The sequence below is a fragment of the Schistocerca cancellata genome, chromosome 2 (assembly GCF_023864275.1).
Source record: "Schistocerca cancellata isolate TAMUIC-IGC-003103 chromosome 2, iqSchCanc2.1, whole genome shotgun sequence".
Lineage (NCBI taxonomy): Eukaryota > Metazoa > Arthropoda > Insecta > Orthoptera > Acrididae > Schistocerca > Schistocerca cancellata.
In genome coordinates this window covers 538,402,413-538,423,394 of record NC_064627.1, presented here as the reverse complement: position 1 = coordinate 538,423,394, position 20,982 = coordinate 538,402,413, and the positions used below count along the sequence as shown (strand labels likewise).

Sequence of the window (20,982 nt, the reverse complement as noted above, 5' to 3'; positions counted from 1 at the left end):
TATACTACTAATGGAGTATTCAGACATTACAGGATTCTTTTTCCTATTCATCTGGATTAATTTACATTTATCTATATTTAGAGTTAGCTGTCATTCTTTACACCAATCACAAATCCTGTCCAAGTCATCTTGTATCCTCCTACCGTCACTCAACGACGACACCTTCCCGTAAACCACAGCATCATCAGCAAACATCCGCACATTGCTATCCACCCTACCCAAAAGATCATTTATGTAGATAGAAAACAACAGCGGACCTACCACACTTCCCTGGGGCACTCCAGATGATACCCTCACCTCCGATGAACACTCACCATCGAGGACAACGTACTGGGTTATTTATTAATTTATTCACTGCTTTATTTCAATTGGGAAGATTAGGGCCTCCAGGCCTCCTTTACGTCTAATCAGACGTCGCTAGTGAGGTATAATATAAAGTGGTTGGGGCAAGATATGGAAACACCGCGAGAAAAGCGTGCTTGAGCATATATGCAGATGCGAGCTAAGCCTGCAGGGTACGCTGTTGTATCTGACCACGAACGGCAACCTTGCAATGCGCTCAATACAGTCAGTCGTGGTCAGAATAGTGTTCTGTGCAGTTGTGAGTGGGTTATGGCGGAACTAAATGAATTCGAACGTGGGCAGCGCGTTGGCGCTCGTATGGTGGATGCTTCCTTAATCAATGTACCCAAAGCGTTTGGTGTTTCGAGAGGCATCGTATCTAAGATTTATACCGCATACACGGAAAGCGGAACAATATTATCCGTTAAGTCATAACGCCGACGAATGAGTCTGTTGAGTGATGAACTATGAAGCAATGGAAGAAAGTCATTTGGTCGTATAAGTCTTGTTTCACTCTGTTTCCAATTTCTGACCGAGTTTACGTCCCAAGAGTGAAACATGGTGGGGGTTCGGTGATGATTTGGAAAGCAATATCGTGGTATTCCATGCGCCCCATAGTTACTCTGCAAAGCAGTTACTGCCAAGGTTTATGTGAGTATTTTGGTTTACCAGGTCAGTCCCATAGAACAATGTTTGTTCCCCATTGGTTCAAATGGTTCAAATGGCTCTGAGCACTATGGGACTCAACTGCTGAGGTCATTAGTCCTCTAGAACTTAGAACTAGTTAAACCTAACTAACCTAAGGACATCACAAATATCCATGCCCGAGGCAGGATTCGAACCTGCGACCGTAGCGGTCTTGCGGTTCCAGACTGCAGCGCCTTTAACCGCACGGCCACTTCGGCCGGCGTTCCCCATTGGTGATGAGACGTTCCAAGACGACAATATCCCCGTTCACACGATCCGCATCGTCCAGGACAAGTTTTGTGAACATGAGGATGCAGTGTCGCATCACCTTTAGTCACTGCTGTCACCAGATCTCAATATTAGTGAGCCTTTGTGGTCTACTCTGGAGAGAAGTGTGCGCATCGCTGTTTACCTCCATCACCGTTACCAAAACTTGCCCCTATTTTGCAGGCAGAATAGTATAAAATCCCCTTGAAAAGCACGCAGGTCCTTTATTTACCCATTCCGAGAGGAATGAAAGCTGTTTTGAAAGCCAATGGATTTCCTGCAATGTATTAGTCGTGGTAGTGTGTTGCATTTTCGGTTTTCCCATATTTTTGTACACCCCTGTACAATGATAACTGTAATGAAATACTGCAGGTAGTAACGTTATTAATAATTATACAATGACACTATATATAATAATGCATATATGGATTTTAAGAAATATCTGCGTTATTAACAATCCCTTCCGTTCATGTAGAACGTGGGTAATGACATTTAACAGAAACGTATGGCAGCAGTACAAAAAGAAAAAAAAATTGTGGAGAAAAGGTTGACTGTTGAGATGAAGATGGAGAACAAATATGGTAATTGTAGCAGCTGAGATAGACGAAAGAAAATGAAAATTGATGAGAACGAGAAAAACATGAATACTTTACAGTGTGGCCGAAATCCTGGTTCATTGTCGAACAAAACTGCTGGAATATGCCAAGTAGGAGGCTGCGCCGGTGGTAACAGATAAAGCTTCAATGTCCTTTTGAATGCAGAGCGCTTTTGGATGAGACGCAGGCTGTTGGGTGGTTTGTTCCAGGGTGCTGTAGCTGAAACTGAGAAAGGAGTGGAAATGATTTAGTGTTATGTACAGCTGCAGCCGAGGTAATGTACGTATCCAATGCGATCGAGTCATGGAATCATGAATGGCATATGATACGCGAAGAGAGCTACTTAGGACACCAGTGACTAAGAAAGCAATGAAAACACAGAAGCAAGTGAAAATCGTGTCGCCTATCTGATCGCATCCAACTGAGAACAGGAATGACTAACATCCTCATACAACTGAATATTACGCACATCTTCCAGAAGCATTCATAGCAACCTCGTATTGTGTGGTGGTTTAATTATTTGTGCCATGTTGAGATAAATCACAGTAGTAAAGATTTCACAGGACTGAAGACTGGACTAATTTTTGTTTACTTTCAAGTGGAAAATTTTTTCTAAACCTTTGGAATGCATGCAGGCAGAGGAGAGGCATGCGCATGCTGCAACACTTTATTCTTGTCAGTTTAGATGCTCACCCAAGATTATGGCGAGATCTTTCACTGTTTCCTGGTAAGTTAATTGGAAACCATCAAGTGCAACAATCTCGAAAGTGTACTCCTCTTCGCTGCAAGCCTTTCAGTACTTTGTGGGATGGGGAGGTGTGCATTGATTTGTTGGTATGCGTTGGCTTATGAGAATGCACATGTCAATAAGAGGTAGAACAGAAAGACTGAGAGACAGAGAGATATATTAATGTAGAACTTTCAAGGAAAATTATTGTCAAACGTATATACGTACCAACCGGAAAATCCAATAAAGAACAGTGGACAAGACGCAGTATCCTTAGCTTTGGCATTGGTCCAAACGTGAGATTTGTGGGGCTGACCTTGTTGTTATAAAGACTCAGTTCCTCGACACTGGTACCGCCCAAATTGTGGATGTTACCCAGCGATATGAGACAGGGCCGCGGCTTGACCACCTCTTCATTGAAAGTGACTGCGGTCAGGAAGCCACTCTCAGCACTGAACTCTGCGTTTGTGAAATTCCAGAACTCATCGAATGAGCTGTCGTATTCCAGTTGTTTCATGGCCCCAATAATAGACAACAGGTTTACGTCGACCACGAGGTTCCTGCAAAAAGGAAATTGGAAATTAAAATTTTATATCCCAAAATGATTTTCATTAAGTATGGTATGCTTTTGCCGCCAGCGGTTCATAAAAGCAAATGATATTTAAAAATGAGTTATACATAAGGATTTTAGTTTAACATGCATCAGTTTCTTAAAATTTTTGTTTGAAGACATGACATCGATTTTGAACTAAAACAAAATTCGAGCGACTGTTACTGAATTATCTTGTGAAACTTCTGTTGCCTTCTTTTAATGCCCTAAGATTAGCAGGTAAAATCCAACGACGTTATTCATGTTCGTATTAAGAATTCTGTAGTGGGTAACTTAACAGAACTGAGTGACGAAATTAATGTAAACAGCTGAAAGAAGTTTCGCACAACCTGCATATTTTCGAATGTATGCGAACTTAGATTCGAGGTGCGCTGCCCCGACACGCTCCTGGTGTCAAATACAGGATCCCTACGACGAATTAATTAATGGATAAGGACATTTTTTTTTCTTATATAGTCGATGAGACCTTGTGTAGCCACGCCGCAGGTGCGTAACTGTAGTCTGACCAGCAAAAAGGGAACATGCATTAAATCTTCGTGCAATTAATGATCCCCTTATTAAGTCCACTTCTTCAGTGTCAGATCCTGAACGTAGAATGCTGAATTCCATTCGTGTGTAGAAATTTTTCAATACTGTGAAACAAACTAAGTTTAAAAAAATCGATGTTCAAACCGTTCATTAATATCTGGTTGCAGTTTCTTCTTTCATGAATATATATGACGATAATTAATTCCGATAAGCCTTTTCAGGGTACAGAAGCGTTTAAGTAACTGTCTCCATTTGATATCACTCTCCAAACTTCGTCAATATACGTTAACTATAAATGTTCAATCCATATACGAAGCACCATCAGAGATGACACGCTCACCAAGAATCTTGAAAACGCGAACTAGAATATCACTGCAATATTCGTTACAGATGGCGTAAAAGATCACAGCAGACATACAAGATTCAGAATTCGATTTTACAATTTCTTTACCAGAGTATAATCGCTGTTAATAAGTTAATCCAGATTATCTGGCCTACATTCACCTGAACTGAGTTCATAAACTTTCGTATTCATTAGTCTAAATTATTCACTAAACAACTTTAGGCCTTACTGATAAGATGATATTTTTTATATTTCAGAGTTTAGCGATAATATCACAAAAAAATGTCTTGTCCTATTCTGCCCTGTTGATGGGGTAGAGCGGGTAATATGCAAGCATTTCTTTCAAAAAAATGTAACAAATATATAACACACAGGTTTAAGTGATTTTCAAGTAAGGTATGTTGCGTTATACAACAAGGTGATCTTTAATATCTTTAAGAACTGTTTTCGTGTGATTCTCTGTTTTACGAAAATTATAGCTCTGTGTGCTACAGGAAACATGTGCTAGAGATGACCAGTTGGTGGTTCGACTTGAGAATAGGCAGTACTAGACCAAAGAGAATGAATTATCAGAGAAAACTGTTCATGTCGAAACAGATTAATAAGCCTGAAATACGCCAAAAAGGAAAAAGGGATAAATAAAATAAAAACTATTCCGTTGCGTTGTGGCAGAGGCTACAGCAACCAGTTTCGAATTATTTCAGAATATAAACAGTCTTGGTTGCGAAATTATTTGATATCCATGACGCGTTTCACCCTTTCGGGGCATCATCAGACTATATAAAAGTAGCTCGATATGTAACCCCTCTTTGATAAAGCCATATAATGTGGAAAATTTTGCGTGGCTTTATGACGGGTGGATTACACATCTAGCTACTTTACACAGTCTGATAATGCCTCGAAACGGTGAAACGCGTCGTTGATATTAAGCAATTCGCAATAAAGACTATTTTTTTCTGGGCCAAATAAAATGCACCTTTTTCTGGCCCACAATGACCAAAATGAATGTATATTTAATTGACCCTCGTCTTGTGATGCTCGAGTGAAAAAATACTTTTCATCAATTTCCGAACCCTCCTCATGACACTACAGTGAAGTGTACACTATAAACTGCTACCCATCGTAGCACTACGGGAAGACGGGCAGGCAAGCAAGACTTCTTTAGCCTCTTTGGTTTATGCATAGCTCGGCTTGGATGGGAAGACAGCAGCCTACCCGTGCTGCTAATAACGTGCGCCAGCTTGTCTGCCTGGTTAACAGGCAAGCATGGGCAGGTTAAAAGCGGAATGTGTACACCTCTGATGCAGTGAGGGGCCTCCCTGTATACAATGAAATGTCAATCTGTGTGTGGTATTCTGCAGTTAATCTACTTTGTAATAATCTCGTAAGCAAGGTTAATGAATTATGTATACAAAAAAGAAAAGAAAACTAGAAATGGAGCTACTATAAAGGAACGAAAAGTGATGTCATGGTCACGGGACCAGCTTATAAGTTTTTAATAGGTAATGCGGAAAGTCTGCTTGACACATCGACCTCCTTTTAGATATCTATATCCTTGCCAGCAAGTCAGTGAGGTGTCTGGAAATGTAAAGCTATTCTTTGCATTTCTCTTACTAAATTTTGTCCTTATTCTTAACACTAGCAAACAAAAATAATGGCGACCACAGTGACCGCAAATAGACATACCTTGGAGTACTGGTCGATAAATGTCGGAATCGTGACCTATTTACTGCATTAAGCGGTACGCGAAAGAAATCCATGCATCTATATGTGGCAAGAATCTTATAGCTGGAAACACAATGGCTCATGTATTTCACGCTGAGCAAAGACCAACAAACAGTATTGACAACTGTAGTCTGTGTGACACTGTGTCGCTTTCGTGCAGTATTAATTAACAAATAACTTAAGAACAGCTACTGTGTGGTGTTTGAACAATGTTCTGCAGTTTGTCTACTGAGTTAGCAAACCGCTAAAGAAGGTTAATGTGGTGTGTATACGAAAAAAGAAAACTGGAAATGGAAGACATCGAAGTCAGGAAACGGGAATAGTAGTATATGGCTTAGACAACTGTCAGAAACAGATAGTATACGAAACACAATTGGGAAAAAGAATAAGCTATTGCAAAATGCACAAACAAGCTTTACATATTGCTTTAAACACAGGGAGGTATTTGCATTTACAGTAAAATAATAATGGTAGGTAGCGATACATTGGAGTACTGAGAATGCAGCGATCGGGATGCACACACCTCGCTACAAAACGGCCGTGTTTGTTTTTGCAGAGCCTGAAAGGCACACACATAATGTCGGGAACTCGATCACGCCACTGTGTTCGCTTCTGAGTTCTCGCAACATAAGCTGTATCGCGCTTGCAAGCTGCGTCCAGGGAACATAGCCAGTCATCAGATTCCACGCCAAATACGAGGGTTGGAACTTAAATAGTAGCAACTATTTATTCACAGCCGATACAAAAGAGTTACATGTTTATACCTGTTAGTGTCGTTCGAAGTAGTCACCAGCGTTATGTAGAAGCAGTTGTCAGCGATGTGAAAGGCGTAGTATAACGTTAGCAGAGCCTGTTCTGTTGATGGAGCGGTCTACTGCCTGTCGAATCTCTGGAACAGTTCTGATGCGAATGCCACGAAGTGGTTCCTTCATCTTCGGAATCAAATCTAAGTCACAAGGACTTAGGTCCGGGGTGGATGGTGGATGGTATAGCACTTCCCAGTCCCATCGACCGAACAGAGCAGCCACAGCTTGCGCTGTGTGCGCCCGCGCATTGTCATGCAAAATGATGGGTGGGTTGCACAGGAAGTGTCACTGCTTCTTTCGTAAAGCTGGTCGCAGGTGATGCTCCAAAAACGAACAGTAATACTGTGCACTGACGGTCTGCAGTGGAGGAGCGCAATGCGTTAGGATAACAGCATCACAATCGTACACGAGAATCACTATTAACGTTCACCATACTGGGGCTCCGACACACTTTCGACTTTCGCGGCGACCCATAATGGCGTCATTCGTTGGACTGGCTTTTCATTTTTTGCTCGTACGATGCGGCTCATGTCTCATCCAATGTTACGATACGGCGTAAGAAAGCCTCTCCCTCGCGCTCATAGCGCTCCTAGTGAGTCTGAGCAGCGTCGTAACGCATCCATTTCAGCATTTCCATCAAGTAATGCGGAACCCATCGTGATGCAATTTTTCGCATGCCCAGGCGTTCCTTCAGCATGCGAAGCATAGTCGTATGCGCTCATCCGGTTTCGTGGGCGCGCTCACGAATCGCGTGGCGTCGATCACTGTTCACTACCGCGGCTACAGCATGCACTTCTTCTTCAGAGACGAGAGGACGACCTGCCCGATGCATATCTGCCACAGTTTGCCGACCATCGTTGAAGACTTTTGCCCAACATGCCACTGTTCTCTAAGGCACTGCCAATTCCCCGCACGCCTCTTGAAGACCTTGAAGACACTGTCATGCCGTACGACCTCTGTCACATTTAATCTTGATCCACCTCCGTTGTTCCTGTTTCGAAAACATAGTAACACCGTTACGTTAGACGCTCGCTCACAAGTGACTGTGTTTCCCTCGATTGTGCGCACGCCGGTGACTTGGGACGGGCGAGTCCATTTGCTCGGAGGTAAGGTAGGTACGTCAACAACGTGTGCTGTCTGTCCAGTTGATCACAGATTTTAACTAGCATAATGTTATTTCAAAACTCTTCGGTAATGGGTGTAAGCACATTTAAATTCTTTTTGCCTAAGAAGTGTGCCTCTCTGTGTAACTTATGTCGCCAACGTTTGTAACAAGATCGTCCAAGTTCTCCAGTAATGACCACAGACCAAACATTCATCGGCTGGTCTCGTCTTCCTCTCTAATACCTGAGGGATATTTAGCACTTTTGAGGAATCCGTATTGACACTTTCCTGTACCAGAGAAGACATCGGTTGCGGCCGTCATACCTCCTTTTATACTCGAAAGAACTAAGATGGCGGCACTCTGGCGAGTTATCACAGCACAGCAGTTGTTCATACGTTGTTCGTTAATTGATACTACGAGGAAGTGACTGGCGCAGAGTACAATGGAACACATTGTTAATACGGTTTATTGGGTTCTAAAACACTTAAACAGTCTTGCACAAGGTTAAAACATGCGATCCATTCTGTTATCAACTACATGGTTCTATTTTAGTGTAAATTGGTAGACATCCATTCGTTTAGTTACATAGGAATCTAGAGAGGAAAGAAAAACTCTCTGTCATGCTCTATGTCCCCATAAGTCGAGTTGTTTTATTAATAGTGTAATGCGATTTGTGTGATTCTATTTATTTGAATTCCAAGTGCTGTGGTTTCCTACATATGAGCTGCATTTCTGACGATAGTTAACTGAGGCTCCGAGCGTGTCTGTACTAGTGGCGTGGGTGCTTTCTTCGTGAAATACCACATAGCGATTTGGCAATGCCGCTCCCATTTGCTCAAAAAAACCTAACAATGAAACTGGATACTATTAAAACTATACTGGGTAAGAATAAAGAAAGAATTGTTTTCTGTACGTAAAAGTATGCGTAGAATGTGATAAAGCTTTTGTACAAGAATATTCGCTTTCCCGTTCACTATGCTGCCAAAACTCCTACAAAAGTCTCCTATTTACAATGATGTACATGTATGGGAAGTGGGTAGGTAGGTGGCCTTGAAAAATTTTCGAAATAAAGTAGCTGAAAGCACAGTAACCCGCATTTAGTACCTGTATGAAAGTACAGTACTTCTCGTTTGGCACCTGTATGATAAATAATTCAGATCATTCGGATATTTTTTAGTAGATAGAGGCTACATTATAACATTGCTATCTGCTCTTGCGCGAGTGCTGCTGGGCTAAGACCTTCACTTAACTTTTATGCAGCTAATTACTAATATTGCAAGCATCTTTTTCTGCAAGAATGGGTACATCTACAGAGTAGGCAGATACATATCCACTTAATGTATTTAACTTTTTTCTTGCATGTCCTGCAAGTTTTACCAATTTCCCACTTTTTCCTCGTAATTAAAAAAAAGTGTACAGCTGACAGTTGTAAGACTGCTCCTGTTGCAAGATTAACTGCATGTTGTTACTTATTGCTATGGTAAAAAAGTAAAAATCAATGTTTATGGGATATATTTATTTACCTACATGTATACATTGTAAACTGCCTGTAGCTATTACTTCTTTCCTCCTCTTCGAAGAGCCAACCACGTGCATTTGTGGCAATCGCTCGTCATATGGCCTTGCTTCTTACATACTGTGCAAACCACCCCTGGTATATACTGATGGCAGTACAGTTCACGGAGGCCACTTATTATAAAGTGTGCATCTTATGAGTTACAGCCCACTGTGCACCCGTCTCGTATTATCACTAAATTCAGCACTGGATCAGGGTGTGTAAGAGTGATGACAAAACCTAAGCATAGACAGAGAATGTCATGATGTTTTTAGTTTATCCGTAAAAAAATACACTTGTAGTCGTGCAAGGAAACAGAATAACGTTAGCTGCTGCCCTCACCCAAATTGATGTGTCTACTAGCGTGCTATGGACCATGTTTTCTTTTATCAGGCATTTGGAGTCTACGAATCCACAGAGAAATAAAAAAATTAATAACCGTATTGTTACTGCAAAATCAGTTACAAAACAATAGTCTTTTTCTTCCCAGCTGATCGCTAACGAAGCTGCTGGCGGCGCTTCACACTGGAGAATATGCAGATGGCAAATGATAACGGACACTGAAACACGTTATAAAGATTGCTCAGCTGAGCTTGCTCGCCGTTAGTGATAACATCAACAAGTGTGAGTGCTGGGAGCTTGTGGTCAGGGGGCGGGAGGGCTCTGGGAGAGGGGGAGTGGCCTTCACAGGGAAATGCCACAATGATATCAGATTTTTGGGAGCTATGATGTCATGGCCTTCATGCATCAGATGTGTTTATGTCAGAATTCTATGAATGCTGATGGAAAAAAGAGTTCTGATGTCAGTATTTTTGCTTAGAATGCTCACTGACTCTCTACTTATACCTGTATTGTTTACATTTTCACACATTCATACCTACACTAAAGTCACAGCACAAATTTTCAATTGTTTTGCAGATACATTTTATTATTTTCATAAGCACTCTGTTTCTTCCATTCTTCAAGAAGAAGGTCCACTCTGCCCATTGGTGCCACAAAGGAAATTTTGCAGGTGGCAATCAAGCCACCACAGTCCCAGCAACATCACATTTAACCAGTCACAGTTTCTTATTTGGCCACATGTATTTTCGATCAGAGTGGAGAAAGTGAGGGACAACCTTTGTCAGCAATATTATGCACGTCATATTCTGGCAATAGGCCTCATTCATTTCACTTTCTCATACCTCTTGACATAGGCATGTGATTCAGACAGAATAACTACACACATATACCAATCAGTACCACCTCCAGTAGTACACCAGCTTTGTCCATAATGTGATGGTGGTGATTTTCCATTCACCATTTTGCAGAAGTTGTGTGCCACTCATAACATGGCGTTGCCCACTGTAGAATGAGAGCATCAGGAGCGACCACACTACTTTGAGCACCACCCAAAATGCGAAATGCAAGTTCCTTTGGAAGAAATCGATAGTCTGTGGTGCAGAATTCTTGACAATCAAAGAATACGGTACAGGAAAAATGAAAAGATAACAAAAAGCATCCTAACCCGTATTATAACAAACAAAACATATAGGCTCAATTAGTAACATGAGGTGCCTCTTGTACTTACACTTTGCAATGACATTGACTACAGAGATGATTGTAATGATACTTGTGATGTCCCTGATGATGCAGCAAGAATGACTAAGCTACTGCAGTGAGTCTTCCAGCTTTTTTAGCACACCACCAATGTTGAATCATCGGGCAAAAATGACGTTAATAACAAAAAATGTGATTACCAAGCATTGTCAACCAGTTTTCTGTATTGTTGTTGACAGACGTTTCATATTTCCGTGTCCACATATCCGAGGAACATGATTCAAGGTCCGATATATCCCAGAACCTCAGTCTTCAATGCAGACATTGAATCTCTACAATATTAAATAAATAATCGGACCTCGCATCTCTGTGGCACAGTTTTCATAATATTTTTTTCTGATTTTTCAGGTGTGTGCATAATAATTCAACACGCTGTGCATCTACAAGCTTCAACACTTCTACCAGGAGTTGCTCACAGCCTCTAGTGATAATGTAACTGGGCACACTTGATTGTATGCGCCAATCTACAGCCGTAACACAGACTGTCTGATTTGTGACATATTTTCAGTTCTTCTGTGGAATCAAATATGGTCTCTCACCGAACCAAAGATCCAGTGCTTTCTGCAAAATCTTTTGCAATAATTACATGAACTGTTTGTGAATCTGCAAAATGCATTGTTTGCGCATATTTATCAATCAGTTGAATGTCCTCAGACGCCAGTTTGCAGGTTTTTGCTTTATTTTCGAGAACCGTCGTAAAGAGGCTTTGCGAAGTTCCTTTTCAGTAGACATTGTTCCATTACCATGTGTATCGTTACCTATCACTTTCAAAGCTAGCAAGAAAACTAATAACATTACTAATTTATTCTGGTTGACATCTGCTAACGATTTGTTGGAGACCGTCTTCCTCTTGAAGAAAATGATGATGATTATTGCGAAGTTCTCATCTTCTTCTTCTTTTTCTTTTTCTCCCATATCGTAATTATCATTATCTTCCTCATCGTAATCATTTTCTTCTTTTTTTTCTCCACCCGCTGTTTACGTAAATATATTGTTTTCTATGTCTTCGTTTAGATCTGTCTGCTTTCAGTATGGCTGCCTTCTTGAATCAGTCTCTGAGAACCGGGAATGATGGGCAGCTGAAGTGCGTGATTCCTGAGTCGCATTGTTTCCTTTGACAAAACATGACGAGATTTTCAGTATCCAAGATTAGGCACAGCTGGATTAGGATCGGAAATGTCCTTCTCCCATATAGACATGTATGTCATCAACTCTCAACGATGATCCACCAATTTCGTCTTATGCAGTCTTAAAAAAGTGCCTATATTTATCATCTGTGTTGGAAGTTATTGTCTGTAGGCGAGATATCTTTGCTTTTGAGCACTGCTAGCCAAGGTAATTTTACCATGATTTTGAAGACATCGTGTTTCGTAGCTGTTTTCAGGAGGTTTAATTCTAAACAATATATCGTATAATACTATTGTTTCCGTGTTTCTTATATTGTGAATTATTAAATCATCTCCATTGTCATCTACTGGTGAAGTAACAATCCTCTTACGTTGTGAATTGTGAAATCATTTCCATTGAATTCCACACTGAATTATTAACCATCACTACTTTTGCTAATGGATCAAGCTAATTTCGTACACAGTATCGCCGGTTTTGTATATTAGGTCAACAAAAATGATCCTACCAGTTCCCCTGTGTCTATTCCATAATTTTGTTTCGTGACTGTTCTTCAATACCATCATCATCATCCCCAGCCACTATTTTCCACATATTCATTGTCATTATCATCATCATCTTCTTCTTCTTCTGGTTTCATAAATACATCGTTTTATTTGACTTCATCTTGTTTGCGTTGGTCTATCTTCTTTCAGAAAAGCTGTCCTAATTTCTGTAGCGGTAGAGAAATGTGCTTAAATACATTTTCCAGTACAGAGGCAGCTTCAGCTTGCCCTTTTTGCGGCAATGCCAGTTTACTGCAGATATTTTGGTCAAACTTTCAATACCTGAATACTCTTCCATCCAGTGGCAAAGTAGGCATGTTGGCAAATGCAGTGCTCATTCAACTGACTGTATCCAAATATCTCAGTTTATACCACTGCTCACATGGGTTAACGGTAAATGGTAACTAAGTAAACAGGTAATATGGGTAAATGGTGAATTGTAAACAGGTAATATAGGTGAAATGTAAATGGTAACAGTAAACAGTGAACAGGTGTTGATAAACAGTAAATGGTTAAACAGTACATGGTGGTTGATTACCATCTAGTGAAGTCGTCAGAAGACCAAATCGAATTAGAAACTGCACTCCCAATTTCTTCTTATCACTGACATTATAAAATGATAATATCAGGCATACTATTGTTCTCTCCCACTTTTTGCATCATCTTGTAGACGACCATAGTCTCATAAATCTTTAAATGAATTAGTAAGAGTTTCGGAAATCTACGAGTACAGAATTACCTATTTCCCTGCATCTACTATTTGCAAGATATCACACCTGAAAAACACAATCCGTTGTGTTTCCTCCACAATTTTGGAACTTCAATGCGCCACAGGATCCTGTACCATGTGCACACCACTATTATTGGAGAGCATATGTGCTTTAACGCCAGGAATGGTGTGCGGTGTAATCCAGGATTATTCAATACATGTTAGATTCTCAAGCTAGGAATTGAGGCCAAACCTCCCAAGAAATCCAAAATCGTCTGATGCTTTGTGTGATCTTTGGGTGTTGTGAAGGCATTGCTAATTACGCATATAAAATTTTTTTTCGTGATTTTCTTTAGATTTCTATTCTTTTTCTTTTGTTCATATGGGCATTTCTAATTGTGATTATGTAACATTCTACTGTGGTTTTTAAATGTAAAGATGTAATTGTGATTATTTCGTTTGCCAATGGATAAATATGTTTCTTGTTTTGTACCTGTGGTAAAGTTTGTAAAGTTCTCTTTTGGAATATTATTAATTGTGAAAAATGGAGTCAATAACGTTTATAAAGGTTTATGTAATTTACGATAACGATATAACATCTATAGACAGGGGACAGCGATAGTGATATCGAGAGTCGAAAGGTGGTTGCGTAGTAGAGGGGATGGTGGATGGTGAGTCTGTGAAGCGTGCGCTTGAAAAATAGTACTGTGTTTCATGAAAAGCATACGTAATTGTATGGACAGTGATACCGAACTATCACATTGTTAATTCTCTTTACCACTGCGGTATGTAATGCCATCGCCAGCGAACTTTAAGAGCAAATAAACCGGACTGTGAAAGTGCCGCTAACATTACTTTGTTGTGGCCGACACGAACTGTGCTTTTATGCGAATGAACTTTGCTGGTATTGGTTTTGGGTGGTGGAACTGTTGTATATCACATTCTATCAAGCCGTGAAAGTGAAGACTAATTAACTGTGCAATATAAATGGCTTTCAGTGACGTTGTCGAAGTTTGAAATGCGAGAACAGAGTGGACATTGTTTACGGTGTGCTTTACACACAAGAACAATTCGATGAACTGTGTATTTGTGGCTAAGACTATATGAATGTGACGAACCGTGTAATTATGGACGATAGCGTCACGGTCAGTGCATAAAGTGTAAAAACGAGCGATGTTTACGTCATGTACTTTGAAAGGGAGGACATGTCAACAACGTTCGTATACTGGCGTCTTGTGGTTTGTTAATCACCACGGGGTTAATGATACAGCTGTGCCGGAACTTTATTTGCGTTTCGCCGGAGAAGATTAACCAGCGGAACTGTCTGTATCCTGCTCTCATCATCGTAACCGGCCGACATCGTGCTGCCTAACGCAACGCTTCGTATGCAACAAAAAGTTAAGAGATTTCGCCGAACGCTATCCCCTGACCTAGAAACTTTCTTTCTCTATTAAAAGTATAAGAATTACAGACTCTATTTAATTAATTCTTTGTTTAGTTTGTTTGCTTTCTGCTAACGAAAATAAAATTACAATCAGTGAATTAAAAGTTACCTGGTAGTCATTGTTGAAACACCAGTAAATATAAACTTCTTCCTCTGATTAGGATTAATTCTCCTTGCATGTCAAAATTATTGTAGTTATTTTATGTAGTTCTATGTATTGTTATGAGACTAGATATATGACAGTGACTAATAAGAGTATTTTGTCGCGAAATATTGCTTCGCGCGAAAATTACTGCGACCGCCATAATTGCTTGCGTTCTGACCAATAACGTAAAAGCTGCTATTCCCGTATTGGTGTTTTTCCTGACGTGAGCGGGAATCATAAATATCAGCTGTCAAATCACGTAGTGACTGTTTACCCAGTAATAAAAGTTTTTGATATTGTATTGCTACGAGTCGTAGTATTAAGAGACACTGGTTATACTCAAAAGTGGGTAGATGTATGGTGAAACCCCCCAGTGTTCATGCGATTGTTAACAGTATTGTGTGTGATTCACGAAATTTTGTCACTTTTTCTAATTCCTTTCAGATATTGTCTTAGATGTCTTTGAAGTTTCAGAGAATATATGCACAATTTTGTTGGTTCAGGTTAATTTCAGAGCAGTTTCTCGTGAATATTAGAGTTTTCAGTTCATAAAAAAAGTGGGATCGTGACCAATTGAGAAGTATAACAAAGAGTGTGGTTTTCCAACTAGAATTTTGGATGACTTCACAGTTGAGATTTTGATAATTATTTTTCCTGTGGGTTGAGGTCACCACAGTGTTTTAATAAAGTGAAAATGTTATGTTGACTGCCACCTGTTTATAGTTAGGCAAGGAAACCAGTTGATACAGTAGCAATCATGAAAGATCGCGAGTGTTTGGGGATGGAGGAATGCAACAAGAAGTGTGGGCCGCAGAAGCCAACTGAGGGCTGTGACAGTGACCCAGGCCACAAGGCCTGTGTCTGATATAACACTCTTATCAGAGCTTACCAGAGATGCTTATGACAATGTGTTGTCTTACACTGCCAGCCATAGTTTATTCCGCTACAAAATTATATTACTGGCAGCCAATGTAACTATGAAGTGAGGAAGCATTGCGTGTTTCCTGTTGCTTTAAGGTGGAAGCCAAATATGAGGTGAAAAGGTTATACATTCCTTGAAATGTGGAAAACGAAATATGAAGCATGTGTCTACAGCAAGATGAAAAACTAATGCTTAGTAATCATATTTTTGCTCAGTAATCACATGTTTTCCTGTTGAATCAGCATTGATGGCGTGTTATCAACAGTAGCTTATTTGCTGCTGCTGCACCATCAGAGACACCATCATCATAATGATACCGTCATCATAATGATAATTGTAGTTACCCTTATCGCACAATGTAAGTAAGACTTGCACTACTTCTGATATATATATATATATATATATATATATATATATATATATATATATATATATGTGTGTGTGTGTGTGTGTGTTGTTGCAATAAAAGAACACAGGGATCGCATGTTATGGAAAGCGAAGAATCTGGTTAAGGGTGGAAGAGGAGTATGCACTGTGAGATTATCAGCACTGGAGAAGGGGCGCCACGTTCTGATACTGAGCTCATAACTCATCAACACTAAATCTAGAGTGGCGAAAGACTGCAAGATATATCTACCGCCAAGATTATTGATCATTAGTCCTGCTGAACTCGACTTTCTTAATAGTGGTAGAATGAAAGAGTGAATAATACGGACACAGTCGATTTCGAAAACTTAATTCATAACTTTTTGTGTGTACTGTGTATATAAAAACTGTTTCCTTTCACATATTATCACTGTGTGAAACAATAAAACATATTGGAAGGAAAATCTGCATTGGCCGTATATTGTTGTTTTATTGTCAACAAAATCGATTTTCGGTCACGTAGTGACCATCCTCAGTGCTGTAATATACAATTAAAATTGGTAGGCACTGGTATTAAGCTAAACCACAAGCTATGTGATCGCTCTAAGCTTGTGGTTATAGCTTGATACCAGTGCCTACCAATTTTAATTGTATATTACAGCACAGAGGTTGGTCACTAAGTGACCGAAAATCGATTTTGCTGACAATAAAACAACAGAATACGGCCAGTGCTGATTTTCCTTCCAATTCTATCCAATATTTGGTCGTGGTGCACACAACACGCCATGGAGTCGCCAATCAATAAAACATATTATATTAGATCTCTAAAAGAAGATTGTCATGCCTCCTCGTTTAATTTGCAGTGGCCTATTGTTCTCATCTATGAAGTCATTGATAATCTAAATGTTCTTTCAGAAGTGAATGCTTCAGAAGGAGTGCTTTACACATTCTGAACACTTTCTTGTTTTTGAAGTTTACCTTAGGCATGGAAGTATTTATTTCACTGATTAGTTTCTCTACCATGAAAGAAAATGGCTGATAAAAAATCAATCAATTTTTTGGCTGTTCAGCTCTGTGGCCGTGAATTGTATCATTTTAATTAATACAGAGGTCAGCCACATTCTTATGTATTTTAATTTACACCAGGATGCTGAAATGTCTCAAATATTAACTGAATTTCTAACAACACACTGCCTGCAAAGGAAGATATTCTAGACTGTGTTGAAGATGAAGTAGAATGTGCACTAAATTCACATGTTTCCACTGTGTGTGATAGCATAACATATCAAAGTCAATTGTTACAATTTTTTCTAATAAAATTTATGCCTATAACATTTTTCTCCTTTCATTCCCTCTGTAATATATTGACATGAGGTGACAGATGTGAGAACGTTTTGTGCACAAACACCCCTATATTGAATGAAATGAGGCTGAAGTGAAAAGAGAGAGGAAAATGTTTTATTAGATGAAATTTAAATGTTGGGCTAATACAGAGGACAGTTTGATACAATATTGCTGGGAAGTTTGTTATAGCTTTGGGTCAATATGTTTAAGTTTTGAGGTAACATGGTACTGTTTTGAGGCAAGTTGTTGCAGTTTTTGGTCAAGCTCCCCAATTTTGAGACCACTTTGTTGCAGTTTTGAGGTCAACAACTGTTCAACCTTTTGCCATATATCATTTACTATTTGCCATTTAGCATTTGTCATTTTCTGCAAGATAGGGGATGGGGAGGGGAGGGCCAGGCCAGAGGAGAGATTTTCAAGTGGTAGATAAAAGGGGGCATCACTGCTGCTATCTCGGATTTGAAGTAAGTAACTTGAATCATGTGATGTAAACAAATTTAAAGTTTTCAAAAATGGTTCAAATGGCTCTGAGCATTATGGGACGGACTTAACTTCTGATGTCATCAGTCCCCTATAACTTAGAACTACTTAAACCTAACTAACCTAAGGACATCACACACATCAATGCCCTAGGCAGGTTTCGAACCTGCGACCGTAGCGGTCACGCGGTTCCAGACTGAAGCGCCTAGAACCGCACCGCCACACCGACCGGCTTAAAGTTTTCGACATGCAAACAAAGTGCACCAGAACAGGCATATATAACTGCTGATAACTAATGAAAATAAACCATCGTATTGATGCTAAGAAAACAAGGTCTTCTTCCACATGCTTTTCCCTACAGTAGGTGTAATATATAATATCAACAAGACTTTTATTCTGCTTCTGCATTATTGCAAACTAGTGTTGCTGATGGACATTCAAAAATGCTTTTTTTTAAACTGCATGCAAATACGCTTGAGAGCTCGTGAAGAGGTTTTCTGTGCTGTGGGCGCCGCGGAGAGCAGATTGTCGTGTGTTGTTCTTACCTGGTCCAGTATTTATGTCTGTGGCCTTCTCCCTCCACCAGTAGTTGCAGGCATTCCCTCTGTGGTCCGCGCCGCTCGCTGCGACCTGCTGGACCGCTGCTGTTCCGTTTTCCGTCCGCTGCTGTTCTGGGCGTTCCCTCACACATGCGGCACACGCTGGCCGTTTCGCGCGCTTTTTAGCATCACTTGCCGCGGCAAGCAACTTTGTCATGTTCCAGCGCTTGTTGGTTGCGCAGTGCTTTAATCAAGAATAAAACACTGCGCACATAGAGACCGATAGTGAGGGATTTCGCCAGTCAGGGCCTCCTTCGCATGGGACAAGCCCGCGTTCGCAGAGGCCAAGGCTAGCTTTCCTACTTCTATGTCGTCGCTTCCACTGGCGCTATGTCTGACACACGAAACTTACCTCACTCGACCGAGGCTACGAAGAAGAAGCAAGAACTCAATGCCAAGAGGAACACTTACCTGCATCAGACAGGCACTCCAACGCCCAAAATGCCGAGCAGGATCCAAATGAAAGCCTGAAGCTTCTTACTGCCTTAATGCCAACCACTACCATGTGTTCAACGCCAACAGAAGAACCTCATGGACTTGCCAAGAGGAAAAAGACGGACGAGACAAACCCGAACTCGTCAGCTAGCGAAAAGCGCCACACGAAGTCCCGCCCCATCTCTAATGAGGAGGGATTCATCCCAGCCACTCGGACGGCTCCTGCCCGCAAGATCACGAGTGCTGCCCCGATATCAACAAACAATTCTTTCGCGACTATGGACGCCAACCCAACCGACCAAAACGACACCTTGGCCACCACGGCCCAGACTACTAAAAAAGCACAGAAACCTTCTCTCATCATCATAGAATTCAAGGAGGCATATAAAAATCCTTCTGCAAACTATGAAGGGCCTTCTCAGTAACCCTTTCCACTTCAGAATAGCTGGTAAAGATCTCTACAAGCTTCAAACCATAACTACCGCGGATTTTATGAAAGTCACGGAGGAACTCTCGAAAAGGCAATGGGGATTCTATACCTATTCGCCTGACAAACCCATCAAAAAATCATTCGAGGGTTTCCCTTCAGTTTCTCGTGCGATGATCTGAGGGAAGAACTCGAAGCCATTGGAATTGTCCCGAGGTCACTCTCCAGAGTACAATCGCCTAGAACACACAAAGACACCACCCGCTTTATGGTAGTGCTTACCAACACACCAGACAATCGAAAATTGCTGACACTGAAGACCATAGCCAACACGGATGTCACAATTGAGGAACCTCGGGTGAAACGTGACCCCACCATTTGTTCTCGATGCCAAGGCATCGGCCATGTGGTCAGACACTGTGCAATGCCCTTCAAGTGTGTGAAGTGCGGCCAAGAACATACCTCCAAAGATTGCCCCAAGGATAAAGACACTCCCCCCACATGTGTCCGTTGCAACAAAGCTCATCCTGCCAGTTACCTTGGCTGTGAAGTCACCAAGGCCTATAGGACTAGACAAAAGGCAATCATTCATGAGGCTCTCACCTATGCTGCTATTGCAGCTACCAGAAGAAACACAGATGTAGCAGCAACCAATACCAATAATGCTTCATCCTCTAAGGCCAATGTCCCCACTGCAGGCATACAGAGAACCAACCTACACCACCATAGGCGTACTCAGTTTATTCCCCATCGCCAAGCTCCACCCCCACTGACCATTTCTGCGCCTCAGCAGCACATAATCAGTGCCAGATCCCCAACAACTCAGGCATAGCACAACACTCCCCTGCAAGGGTTCAATCTGACCTCAGTCATGCAAGTCATGACGAAAACTATCACTGATGCCTTTCAGGCTATCATGGCCACCATTCCGCAACAGATTTCTGCTGCAGTTCAAGTTGCCCTACAGGCCATTCCAAAGCCAACCTCCACCACTCAATATGGCAGCTAGATTTGGACTAACTGCGTGCACGTGGAACGCCAATGGAATTCGTAAGTCAAGTAGGAGAGTTCCGTCAATTCCTTCAAGATGAAAGAATCGACGTGTGCCTTGTCACCGAGACACACTTGAAACCCGACATCCACGTACGAGTCGCCAACTACAGCTGTTTCCGGACGGACCGGCCGACTGCTGGTGGAGGACAGCAGTATACGTAAGAAACTCCTTGAGAAACTCCTTGATGCATCACCAACTGCCACTCCCAGCATTAGCCACAGTAGAAGCCACGTCGGTTGCAGTCCAAACATCAAGAGGCCGTATACAATTCATTGCAGTGTACACGCCCACCCCCCCCCCCCCCACCCCCCGTGGCCATCAAGAAGAAGCAGACTTAGAGGCGTTACTGTTACAACAAGGAAACCTTTTTCTTGCTGGCGACCTTAATGCCAAAAATACTAATTGGAATAGCCACATCACGAACATCAGTGGACGCCGTCTGCCACGAGTCGCAGAAAGAAACCACGCCATCATTGTGGGACCATACGACCCCACAT

General features: G+C 41.2%; 1 protein-coding gene across 2 annotated transcripts in view; it reads right to left on the bottom strand.

The window, feature by feature from the left end:
* The window catches only part of LOC126162093 (toll-like receptor 4), a 121,800-nt gene that overhangs the window by 77,346 nt on the left and 23,472 nt on the right, over positions 1-20,982 (bottom strand). For both annotated transcript variants that reach the window (XM_049918369.1, XM_049918370.1), the window contains exon 2: positions 2,848-3,179. In XM_049918369.1, coding sequence (XP_049774326.1) covers positions 2,848-3,179 — 332 coding nt within the window. The remainder of the gene's footprint in view (positions 1-2,847; positions 3,180-20,982) is intronic.